General features: G+C 47.6%; 1 protein-coding gene across 1 annotated transcript in view; it reads left to right on the top strand.

The window, feature by feature from the left end:
* Positions 1-13,290, top strand: part of DRC11 (dynein regulatory complex subunit 11) — a 151,833-nt gene that overhangs the window by 672 nt on the left and 137,871 nt on the right. The window contains exons 2-3 of the mRNA XM_019628321.1: positions 8,363-8,687; positions 12,155-12,274. Coding sequence (XP_019483866.1) covers positions 8,363-8,687; positions 12,155-12,274 — 445 coding nt within the window. The remainder of the gene's footprint in view (positions 1-8,362; positions 8,688-12,154; positions 12,275-13,290) is intronic.

Raw genomic sequence — 13,290 nt, 5'->3', positions numbered from 1 at the left:
CCACCCCCACCCCCCATTATGTATTTTGGAGGAAGCAGTATCTTCATTGTGTTCAGCAGTATATTGCCTGCTGTTTTTGTTAATCTTTCACAGCAATATGTGGATTGCTTTGTGAAAAGACCCAGGTTCCGATATTATGTCAAAAAAGACCCGAGGAAGCTTTATTGCACCACTTTGGTTTTCGTTCAGGAACACCAGGCAGGTGGCCGGTGTCACTGGCAAGAGTGTTCACCTGGCAGGGTACTAGCTCATTGGCTCTTCATAACGATCATTTCAAGCAGTGCTGACTCTGGGGTCACTGTTCTCAGCGCTTACAATATACGTAATAACTTCTAATCTTCACGGCACCCCTATGATGTAGGAGCTGTTAACGTTATTTCCGTTTTACAGGTGAGGAAATGTAGGCACCCAGAGGCTCCGTAGTTCGTATACCGCGAGTAGATTGTGCCAGCTCAGGCCCGGCAGCGCCAGCCTGGACTGTTATCACTAACCCTGTTTTCTAGGCAGGAGAATAAGAGCAGAGAGGTTACGGGCTTGCTGAGGCTTGCAGGTGGGGGAGTCAGGAGATCAGTTTTGCACGTGTTGAGTGTGGAGTGCCAGTTCACATCAAGTGGAGGTCACGCAGGCAGTTGAATAATCAAGTCTTGAGTTCAGGAGAGAGGGCTGTGTATGAAATATAAATTGACAGCTGTTGGCGGATGGATGGTCTTGATGAGACATGGAGTGAGTGTGGGGAGAGGTCGAAGGGGTCCAAGGACTAAGCCTTGGCTTCTCTGATGGCGAGAGGTTGGGGAGAAGAGGAGAAATTAAAGGAATCGAAGGTATGATCACTGAGAAAGAAGGAAAATTGTGGTGCCCGGAAACCAGGTGAAAGAATAATATGACTGTGTCTCGAGGAGCGACTAACACTGCCTAACGCTGCTGAGACAAGTCAGAGGAGAACTGAGAACTGACCGTCGATTTGGCGATGTGGAGCCCACTGGTGACACTGACCTTGCGTGGAGTGATGGAAGAGAAAGACGCACTCCAGTGAGTGTAGGAGAGAGATTGTATTCAGCAAGCACAGCTAACTTTGTAAGGAAGTTTTGCTGTAGCTGGTGGGGCCTGGAGACAGACTTTTTCAAAGATGTTTTTAAAGACAGGAACAATGGCCTGTTTGTTTGTCGAAGGGAATGGCCCTGTGGTAAAGGAAAGGGGGTGCAAGAGCGAAGGAGGGAGAAGTGGGGTGACGTCCGTGCTAGTGAGGACACAGGACCCAGCTTCAGGTCTTGGCTTCAGGTAGAAGGACCCACGTGTGTCCCAGGATGCAGTGAAGAGGCAGAGGAGAGCCTGCCATGAAGATGCTGTTTGGTGGGTGGGTGTCCTGGGGGTGCCTGGGGGGATGGGAGGTGGTGGGGCAGTGGGCAGTGCCGTCTGATGAAATGAGGTGCAAATCTAAGGGAGTGTTGGGGGAGGGGGAGAATGGTCTGGACGCGGCGTTGAGGAGCAAGGAAGCCCCTTGACCCAGCTCCACACCCGGAAGAGAAAGGGCGCCTCCCTGGCAGGGCAGGGGAAGCCGTGTCCGCAGGGGACAGCCAGGCCTCGCTTAGAACAAAGAGGCTCAGGGAACGTTCCACAGAGAGAATTAACAACGAGCCGATATTGGACGGATGTGAAGGTTTATCATGCGTAATAGAACTTGGTGAGAATTCCCATTTTTCAGTATTTAGATTTTCTATCGGAGTACATGGTATGTTTGAATATTCATGTCTTCCCCGCCCTTTCCGTTTTAGGAAAACTGCCAAGCTGTAGAAATAACAATCTGGTCTTTTTCAACTGTCATAGTCAGTCTTCTTCACCCACAGTCCTCCTGGTTTCAATATCTGTGACATTTCTGGGTCATACGCTCAAGTCTGAAACCAATCATGAACTTAAAAAAAAAAAAAAAAGCCTAAGTCGTCTTGTGGATAAAATACGACCTTCTCTTTACAAGGCACATTTAAATTTTCCAGAACACTTTCACATCTGTTATCCCATCCCACAGTAATCCTGCGGGGTGTCCGGGGTGGGCGTCACTATCCAACTCTGCCCTTGAGGAAGTCGAGGACTCGAGGAGGTTACATGACCCGCCTGAGACCAACTACCTCAGGAAGCAGGTTCTGATTTTAAACTCGGAGCACTTTTACCTTTAAAAGCCGCCTTGCCATACCCAACAGAAATAAAAAACACATGTGCACACGAACACCTGTAAGGAATGCTCACAGCAGCATCAGCCACGATAGCCAGAAGGCAGACGGACCCACGTGTCCATCCCCTGATGGACGGCTACACAAATTGTGCCGTGGACGTGCAGTGAAACGGCATTCGGCGACAAAAAGAAATGTAAGTCCCGACACACGCTACAAAACGGGTGAACTCAGACAACGTATGCGAACTGAAAAGAGCCAGTCACAAAGGACTACCTCTCATGTGATTCCACTACGTGCAGTGTCCAGAGTAGATAAATAAATAGAAATTAGATGAGTGGTCACCAGGGGCTGGGGGACATAGGCATAATGGCAAATGGAGTGGTTGCAAATGGGTACAGGGTTTCTTTCTAGAGTGATGAAATACTCTGAAATCCGATAAACAGGATAGTTGCGCAACTCTGGGCATATACTAAAAACCACTGATCTGTACACTTTAAAAGGGTGAATTTATGATGTGTGAATTATATCTCAGTAGTTCTCGATTTAAATATCATCTTGCCACATCCCTTGTCTTGCGTTATCTTCAGTGAAAGGATCCTGAGACCTGAGGCCAGCGAGGTGGGGTGGGGCTCAAGCTGGACTGTGCCTTCGAGGGAGGTGGGGGCTCCCCCCCCCACCGACGCCCCGGTGGCCAGGCCCCAGCAGTTCAGGGAGTGGTGGGGTTGTGGCCAGTGGACACACACGGGAAGCACTGAAGCCAAAGTCCGTCTCCAGGGTGAAGAGTAATGATGCAGGGGTCGGCGTGCTCACGTAGCTACTAAACGTGTCCCCATCAGCCGGCAACCCCGCGAGGGTCAGTAGAAACACAGTGGGAGAGGAAGGAGGCTGCAGCCCAAAGGGCAGGACTGGGAAGGCTCAGGCCACCAGCACGGTCTTCAGCCAAACGTTCCAGTCAGGGGTCGGCGCCACCCTGGCCCTGGCAGCGTTTCTGCTTCTTGGACCCGGGGTGGAAGCCACTGAGTGCAGTGAACTGGGACACCAAGGCCTCCCCTGGCTGGGTCTGCCCCAAAGCAGTCTAGACATTGTCAAATTGTAGGTGTGTCCCATTCCATTCATTTGTCTTTCCCCAGGTGGAAGCCTCCTTTACCCAGGATCCCTTGCTATCGATGGGTTTCGGGCTCTGTGGGGTTCCGGTCACCCCTTCTGCTCCCTGTGGCACCTTAATGCTTACAGGTGTGGTAAAATGCTTTACCTTTTTTTATCAGCTGCACCCCTACTCGTAGAAATTAGAACTAGATTCATTCATAGAGTCTGCAGTACATTATGACCAAATTCTGCATGTCCATCTCGGGAGTCTGCTTTCCTTACACCTGGTCTCTTCAAGCAGGAGCAGATATTGCCTTCTGCCTGTTCTGAACTTCTGCCGCCAGCATTCTAGAATGTTCTGCAGCTAGCTCTTGTGTGACTCCCACTGCGTTAATTCTTGAATGTTTAATGGACTTTATCGGTATTGTGAATGGTTTTTCTTTTTTTCTTTTTTCTCTGCATTTAGTTTTTGTGGGTTTTATCTGTATCTTGTGACTTTGCTGGACCAATTTCTTATATTTGGGGATTTCCTTGGATTTTGCAATCATGTCACTTACCAGCAGTTTTTTAAATCTTTTACATCAGTTCCTTTTATATCTGCTTCATCCTTTCTTATTGCTGTGTTTAGGGTGTGTTTCTAGCATTGCTCTGCTGAAGTTATTTTTGGTCTCTGGTTTTTAGCTTTTGGGAGCGGCCATCACCGTCTATTCTTTGGCGTGTGTAGATAGCATTCTGGATCCGGCGTGTGCCGTAAATTAACATTTATTGGGCATCTTCTTGGCATCTGTGGGAATCCTCTCTGGTTTTTACTGTCCTGTTGCTGTGTTTAGCTCAGCTTTCTGTGTAAGTCTCTGGAATTTCTGAGATGACCCCCTCCCTGGTCAGAGGGACCGATCCTTTTGATCTGGCGCTGAGTTCTGTTTGCTAAGTGGAATTTCAGATCCAAGTTTAAACAAAATTAGCCTGTAATTTTCTTCTGTACTGTTGCCCTGACAGGTTTAGGCCCTAAAGCCTAGTTAGCCCACAAAATGAACCGGGCATTTTTTTGTTTTCTGTGAACATTTGTGGAGCCTGTTGGTATGCACAGCCCGTGTCACCCGTCAGACCGGTGGACGCCTGGGGTCTGCTGCCCCTGCTCAGATGCCAGAAAGAGGCTGGACTTCGGCCAACAAGGAACCTGCTCGGCAATCCGGACCCTCCACAGCTTTACATGCTCCTGGCGGATGTCACTCAGCCTCTGCTTATTGTTACCCATGGTACATCTGTGCTTCCTGCTATCCTCTCGCTGTTGCTCTTTTTGAGGCATAAGAAGCAGAATTGCCAAAACGTTCCCGATGCTCAACACAGGCAGAAGGCACTGCTTTGGCTGTCACTGTGCTTTCATGGGGCTATTCCTGGTAAACAGCACTGTTTATTATGCACGGAGTGACATGTCCAGGGCTCAGTGAAATTCTAACTTTCTGGTTGTAACATTCTGTTGTAACATCCCTGTTATAATAGACTGATCTAGCAGAGTGCTCCTTCACTAGCAATGGTTTTTTAATATTGCTAAGTTTGGATAAATCTGATGCTTGATCCCAGGGGACGGGATGCCTGAGGCAGTATTCAGTATTCAAAATCAGCGAAGTGCTGGGGCCCAGGGGAGGAAAAGTGGGGCATTTGGGGCTATAAGCTTTTGTTTTCTTGTGGTGACCATCACATTGATGCTATGTGATGTGTCACCCTCGCTTGCTTTCATCCTGACGAACAGGAGGCAATAAAGTTTAGGGGTTCAGTACATGAACTCCACAGCCAGGCTGCCTGGGTGCAAATCCCACATTCAGATTGCACAACTCTGGGCAAGAACTTCTCTGTGCCTCCGTTTCCACATCTGGAAACTGGAGTAATAATAATACCTACCTCATAGTGTTGTTGAGGAATACGTGAGTTAATACAGAGGGTGCCAAAACATGTATACACATTTTAAGAAAGGAAAAAACTGTACTAAAATTGTAATACTCAAAATATACCAATAACAAAAGATGAATACAAGTCACGTTTGACTTCTGCAATTGCCCTCTGTATGTAAAGCACGTAGAACGTGACTGATATATAAATGTGTTACCATCATCAGCAACAACATCTGAATCTAAAAGACTTTTCACATCAAGAGAAGCTTTTAACTTTGGGTTAAGAAGATGAAAATCTCCCCTCTCTGTTCCCAGCACAGAAAAAACAATAGATAAAAAAAATTATTTTTAAGTCTTTTTAAATTTTTTTATTTTGGCATTTCATATTTTAATAGTTTAATTTTATGTTGAATGTATATTAATGTATCCTATTATACTAACAGTACATATTTATAGATTTAATCATATAATTTTAAGTTAAATAAAAATATTTTGAATTGAAAAATTCAAAACTTGGAGTTTTTTAATCCAAGTTGCAGTTCTGTGCCCCAGGAGGAGTGGAACGCCCCAGCAGTGAGCAGGCCAAACCAGCGGGCCGGCCAGGCTCTGGCACAGGGGTGGGCAGTGGGCTCTGGACACTGTGGATCCAGGCGGGACTGCCCTTCCCACTGGGGACACAGGCGGAGGGAAGGTCCCTACAGCCCGCTCTGGGTCTCAGTGAGAAACCAGCTGCTGAGCCAGAAAGCAAGCACAGGACGCGTACATACTCAATATGTGTAAAGAAGCCCCATCAGTTAGTAGGAAAACAATCTAGAGTAGAGACAGGCAAAGCAGACAGATAAACAGTTTAAGGAACAGGCTTTGCAAATGCCTAGTGTGCACGTAGAAAGCTATTTCACCTCGTTAGCCATCAGGTGAACAGACATTAAAACAGCGAGAGCCTATCTCTCACCCATCATGTTGACAAAAATTACCTTTGTGTATCTGGTGGTGACGGCGGGGGTTCTTTGATCTTTGGTAGAGGTAGAGATGGTGGTTCAGTGTTGAATAATGGCTCCGAGCTTAGACTCACACCGACCTGGGTTCAAACGCTGGCCTCACCACTCAGAAACAAGTCGTGTCTTTCCCCCGCTCCTCGGTGGGGGTAACAGGAGACCCCTTTTGTGGAATGTTGTCAGAGTCACAGAAGGACAGAAGGTGGCGTGTGGTCAGTGTTTCAGTGGTGATGTGCACAATTTCTTGCTCGTAGGAACGTGAGGGGCATGTGTGAGGAGGGCCAGGTCGTGTGACCAGAGCACAGCACCTGCAGGGGATGCCTAGTAATGACCTTGGGAAGGGTGAGGAGGGACTCCCAGGTTAAACAAGCGTTTTTATCTCCACTTCCTCCCCAATCACCTCCAAAATGGCGGTAAAGGAATTAGAAAGCTATAATCGCACGAGGGCCACGAGGACAGTGGGGCATTTGACAAGGGCTGTCACAAAAGTGTAGAAGGAAGGAAAGGAGACGCACAAGAGAGGGAGGAGGCAGGCTGGGGACCGTGCAGCGGGGGCCAGCAGAGGGGAGGTAGCAGTCAGCGTCCCAGCAGAACCCTGGGAAGGGCGGGCAAGGGCCGGTCCTTCTGAGCTGGGGCTAAAAGTGGGAGGCCTGGCTGTAGATCTGCACCAGGGCCATTTGGACCGCAGGGAGCAGGCGCTGAGCTGTTCCCTGCCTGGGGACGAGGCCTGTGCACGCAGGCTGGGGACGCCAGGCACAGGTGAGCGTGGGAGTGAGAGGCCAGGCCGACCGCAAAGAGGAAGTGAGAGACCTCGCCCCCTTGGCCCACTTGCTCTGAGGGCAGGAGACTGGAGCCACCCTCGCCAGCACAGGAAAGACCTAACAGACCGACACCTAGATAGACACTGGCCAGGCTCCTCCCCGCGCCCCCCTTCCATGAAGCCAGCCTGCTGAGCCCCCCAGCTCACTGCCAGTTGGCTTTCCAGTCCTGGTTCTTGGGTTAAAAAAAAAATGCCAAAGTCACCCAAAATTTTTTTATCAAAAGTATCTATCATGAATGTATTGGTCAGAGTCACAAAAAAAGAAAGGCACGCTCGGCAGGGGTCCAGTGACAAAGGTGTGAGCAGAGTCTGCGGAAGCCAACAAGGAACAGTGTGGCATCCTGGGGTGGCACCGCCAGAGCTGTCACCACCCTAAGCCTTCCACGAAGGAGGCTCCCAACCATCGGACTCATCAGGGAGCCAGTGGGAGGGCACACCGCCCATCTCACCCTCCAGCTTCCTGCCGGCCCCTCTGCTGACACAGCCCGCAGAGGTCAGCCCCCCCAGGCCGCAGTCCACAGCCTGCCCTTCGCCCTCTAAGTTATGGTCGTAAGGTTCATAATTGGTGCTCATAGCTGTCGTTCATTCATTGTTCACAGCTGTAGAATCGTCTTTTGGCGAATGTGCTGCTTTTTATGTCTCCATTTTCATTTTTGGACGTTTGGGTCATCTCCAGGTTTTTGCTATTATAAGGAAATGATACTGCGGTCATTCTTGATTTAGATTTACTAGCATTTCTCTAGGGCAGGGGTCGGCAAACTGCGGCTCGCGAGCCACATGCGCCTCTTTGGGGATGTACATGGGGCTCTGAAGTAAAATTGAAAATGAAAATAAAACTATCATGGTTTCACTGATAAAATTTTTAAAGGATGTTATTCGCATAATGGTGATTTCATTTGTTTTATGGCTCTCGAATAGTTTTTAAATTGTTGTGAGGCACAGGATTGGCTCTTCCGTCTCAAAAGTTTGCCGACCCCCGGGCGAGGGTATAGACGCTCCTTCACAGGGTAGGCACGTGTTCAACGTGACAAGATAATGCTGAATTCCTTCCCAAAGTGGTCGCCCCCATTTATACTCCACCAGCTGTGTGTGTGGAGAGTCAGTTCGCTAGCCTGGTTATCAGCTTCAATCCTGGCTTGACGGGTGATGAGAATTCGCTGCATGTCACTCAGATGAAAGGCTGTGTAAACTGTTTCGTAGATAATAACAGCAGTGGTCATATCCAAAAGTCAGAAGCACATCAAAACAGGGCAGAGGTTGTCCAAAGAGCCTGGTACCTACGTGCAGCATTCTTAGCTCACATTGGATGATGACTTATATTGTGTTATACGAGATGCCTCGTAAGTGTGCCTGACAGGGCAATTGTTGCTGATTGTTTTAGCTAAACACTCTGTCTTTCCTCAGGATGTATAATAAGATGTGGCATCAGACCCAAGAAGCCCTCGGTTCTTTGCTCAATAAAGAGTCTCAGAAGGTAATAGAACCACAGAGAAATCAAGCTTTCATCTTCCAGACGTTAGCCACCTTCTACATAAAATATGTGCAGATCTTCAGAAACCTGGAGAACGTCTATGACCAGATTGTCCACCCGCAGAAACGAATACTGATCCGAAAAATACTGGATGGAGTGATGGGTCGCATTCTGGAACTGAAGAATGAAATGGTTGAACTGGAATTAACCGAGTTCCATTATTTTGATGACATCTTACAGGATCTGAAGTTGGCTCCCGTAAGTACTCGGGTATTTTTCTTATTAGTTTTGGTTTTAAATAAGATTTTTAGGCCTGTAACCAGTACTCTACAGACTGTCAGACATAATTACTAGTTGGCTGTTGTGTTAGAGGCGGACGCATAGCCCTTCAGTTAGACCGTGCTGGGTTCCCCAGTGTGGGGCTCAGATGAATGCTTACAGTCTCTGGGTGTGTTTGACACTGAAGTCATTGGCTCTTCCTTGTCACCGTGGTGGCTGTCCAGGCCTGTTGGGATGGAGGAGGCCAACCCCTTCCCAAATATCCTGTGGCAAAAAGCCCCCCGATGTTCAATAGCAGTGCCCCTACTTCTGTTTCCAAAGAAAATCTCTCTCTCGACTTTGCCCATCTTCTGGATGAGTTGCCTCTGGCTGCTGGGTTCTTACCCCCAGGTGGACGCACCTCCTCCTTTGCTTTGGGTCAGTGGTGATTCAGGTGGGGGCAGTGGGGGAGAGGTATAGCTATGGGCCTTTGAACGTCTGGCACTAAACGACTTCCTCTGTCTGAGGCCCAGGAGCGCTCCCTGCTGTCATGTCACCACAGCACCCTCCTGTGAGCGTTAGGCCTGGCTGCTGCACTGGGCCCGTCACTGCCAGCCCCCAGCCTCTCTTCTGAGGCTTTGTCTGGCTGGGCCTGCTGGGGACCGGTGGACACCTCACTTCAGTAGCATGATCCCATGAATTCAGGCTTCATTTTGAAAGGAACGTTTCCCAAAATAAAATTAAAAGGAGAAAGTGTTTAATTTCTACATGAGGTTTAATGTTTCTTCCTTCTGAAAATATTTGGGCTTCTCTATAATTTTATGTTTCCCTAATATTAGTAGTGCATTTTATTAGAATGGACTAAAGAGAATCACTGAAATGAACGAAATGTTGACGATCGTTCCAAAACTTTCATGTGCATTGCATTCATTTATGAGAGCATGGATTAAAGCACCCAGCTTTATAGGTCAGGTGTGCTTTACTTGCCCATGTGGAAATATCACAAACAACTTAGAATAATGGGAAACCAATAGTCATTAAATGATATTCCTAAACTTAACTAATAAAGTAATATTAAATGTATTAATTTAATTCCAAGAATATTAAATAATATTTCTAAATTTAAGAAATAAGGAGTTGATGAAATTTGTATGGTGGGCTCCTTCATTTTCCCCCTGCTTTTCTTGCTGCTTCACTCATCCCTCTGCCTTGGCTGGCTCCTCTTCTTGGAGGCATGGCCTTGAGAGGGGTGATGGAGCCGCTGGGCCTTGAGAGGGATGGTGGAGCCGCTGGGCCTTGAGAGGGATGATGAGTGAGCGACATCATCCAGGTAGCCTTCGTGGCAGGACACTATCAACGGTGTTGACCATCAGACCTGGAAGGTATGGGTTGAACCATGTGATGGCACTGAGGTCCAGCTGGTCACAGGGCACATCCAACATCAGAAGCACGGAATCCATAAACAGTGTCCTGGCCAGAGAGACACACCAACCTCTGGGAACTTCTGTGTGGCCCAGTCCTGCATTTCAGGGTGGAACCCCAGACCAACCAGTGTCCTCGGTGTCTGGGCTTCTGTGGCTGTGTCACCCGCATAGCCTGCAGCCCCCCTACGCCTTGCCAGGCCAGCACCCAGCTATTTGTACAGTGTGACTGGCACCACTGACCGCCGCTGATTGGTTCAGGGATGGGTGCCTTGGCAGCTGCCCCATCCAGTCCTCCCTGGAGAGACTCCGAACCTGGACAGAGAGACCAGTTTTGGTCTCAGGGTCTGAAAATTGTAGTCTCCCAAACTTGTAAGTACTTGGAGACTTTGTTCACCAGATTCTCAGAAGCATGGAGAATGCTGCTGTTCCGAGAGAAAGAGGGAGAAAGAGAGAGAGGAGAGCAAAGCAGACTCACCGAGAGGAGCAGAAACGAACGGCCGAGTCCTGGGGGCATCTTCATCCCTGAATACGTCCCTATTGCTGACAGACATGCAGCCATGTTCCTGCCCCTGGTTCCGCAAGGTCCCAAGTCCTTCCATCAGTGTCCCCTTTGGGCCAAACTAGCCAGAAGACCGTTTCTGGAACCTGCCACATGAGGACCCTTCCCAAATGAGTCCCCGAATGTGGAGAGACACGCAGGGGAGGGAGAGTTTTTCTGCCACCAGAAGTTCCCTTGATTCCACCCCACAGAGGCTGGAACCCCCCCGCCCCGGAACCTGTGATGGACATAAAACCTAGCGGGGATGGAAAGCCAGCAGCAAGCCCAAAGCAGCCGACCTCGGCCTTCCTCCCTCTCGCGGCTCACTCCTGTTTCCTCACCCTCGAAATCCTAACTATAATTTTCGGCCCTAAATGGACCAGATGGAGCCATGTCAGTAAAGTTTTGTCTTAAAATTTAGGAAAGCACAATAATTGAACATGCTTATTAATAAATAAAATCACAATGTAAAAACTAGCCATTCTCCTGCGACCGTCCTCCATCCCCAGGCCACTGGACCCTGGAAGCTCACCCTTAGTTCATCCCCAGTGCTCCATTAGTCTAAGAAAGATTTGGTTTTCAAAAACTACTGCCACCTCCCAGAAGTGGGGATACCATCCCAACCAAGTCCTCACAAAGACACCCGTTTGTGCTCTGGTGCTCATGTAAGGGAAGGCCTGTTCAAAATCCCCTGGTTTGGGAGAAGAGTGTGGGGAGTCACACTGGAATGGGGGCCTGAAGACTAGAACCTTAGCTTTCCCAGGTCAACTGGTCTACCAGAAGGCAGCCAGGCGTGTCTGAAAGAGTATCTAGGGGAGAGGGGTCGGCCAAGGGCCCACCTGTATCCTTTAATAACCCTCATACACTCCTGATTATTGAATTTAGACCAGTACATAGTCATTTGACCTCCACTAATTTGAAATATTTGGTAATATACAAAAGTGAAGAACAGAAGTTTATATTTATTGTATAAAAACAAGTTTCCTAATAAAGGCAATTAATTTTTCAATAACTTTTGTAATTGGGGTGATTTTAAACCAGGTAAAAATAAAACCAAATTATTAGAAAAAATTGTGACCATTTATGTACAAATAGTTCATGGTGCTAATGATAAATTATTAGGTTTAATTCAAAGATCTCTGTAGCTCAATACTTTGTTTTTCTAATTTGCATTATTATTTTAGATAGGCTGAGATGATATTATATTTCTTTAAAGAAATTCATTGTTATCATTAATTAATTGAGGCCTAACTCTGATGTGAATTACTGCAGTTTTACTGTAATGAAAACAAGGGACATGGCTACAACTTTTCCTTTTGACTTTATTTGTATCTCCTCAGCAGTAACGGAGTCTTTTTACGCCTCTGGCCTCACTGTATCTTAAATGAGGACGGGAAGTAAAGCCCGTCCCTTGGACCACATGTCCTTATTGTATATTTTAAGTGGATTTGAGCCCTGGAATTGTGACAAAAATGCTCTTTTGTTTATTTTTTTGTCTTTTCTAGCAACAATTAGATATTCCCATCCCCAAGTATTTTTTGAAGGAGAAATTGGAAGTAATAAAAGGAAGAGAGAAAATCCTTGCTCAAATATTAGCCGACACGGGACTGGAAATATCTAACATGGTTTGTGTATCCTTTTAACCAACGTTCTTCCATAATCTGTAAAACCTCCCATTCCTGCTTCTAATTGAGAAGCACCTGGAATCTCTGCAGTGTGCGGAGAGTAGCACCCTGCCCCCGAGGTGGTGAATTGCAGCACCCACACTTGGGACCTCAGTGTCTTGCACTGTATCCTGACATTGTGGCCAGTGCAGTGCCCCCCGTCACCCCACCCCATCCTCCCAAGACCTGGAAAAGGGCTCAGCTCGTGTTTGGGTGTGTTTTGGGATCCCAGCAGCCTCTCCCTTCTGCCCATCCATGCACGAGCTTCTCCCCTGGCCAGGCCACATGCACAGCTGTTCCCTCGCTCCAGGGACGGCAGAGGGCCTCGGGCCTGAGCCCACTCAGAGCTCATGCAGGCCTCTGAGGCCCAGCAGCCCTGCTTTCGGTTCTCCCTCTTTCCTTCCAGAATAGTGCTGTCCCTCGCTGGACTTCACCCCCCACATCCTGCCCCTGAGGCCTCCAAGCAGCATTTTACTGCACAGCCCAATTTTTCTGTCTTCATAGTACCCATCACGTTTGGATGTGTTAAAATACAAGTGTGGAGGTCCTGGAGGACATTTCACCTCTACAGTGAAGACTCTTACAATGATTTTAAGTTAGTCACATTCACTAGATCATTCTGTAATTGACTTTCAAGTCAGCATTTTACTTCGGGTGTATTTTATGTCTTAAATTCCCCTATTAGAGATGTGTTTTTAATTTATGTTTACACTATTAAGTTAATGAAACATTGATAGCGATTTCAAGTTTTATCGGATCCATTTTATTGGCATTCCTAGTATCTTTTGCTGCCAACCTAAAATACCAAGGAGCTAATTAGCATTTTGTTTGGAATGGTAGAGGAAAGCTTAAGGGATTCTTAAATATGGGACCACGACATGCACGTAGCATATTATCAAAGTATACAAATTGGGTTGTCGGAAAAGTCATGACACGTTTGTGACAGGTGGCACTAGTTCATTTTGGAAGTACTAGAG

The sequence above is a fragment of the Hipposideros armiger genome, unplaced genomic scaffold, assembly GCF_001890085.2.
Source record: "Hipposideros armiger isolate ML-2016 unplaced genomic scaffold, ASM189008v1 scaffold_17, whole genome shotgun sequence".
In the NCBI taxonomy this organism is placed as follows: domain Eukaryota; kingdom Metazoa; phylum Chordata; class Mammalia; order Chiroptera; family Hipposideridae; genus Hipposideros; species Hipposideros armiger.
This window is presented reverse-complemented; position numbering and strand designations above follow the sequence as displayed.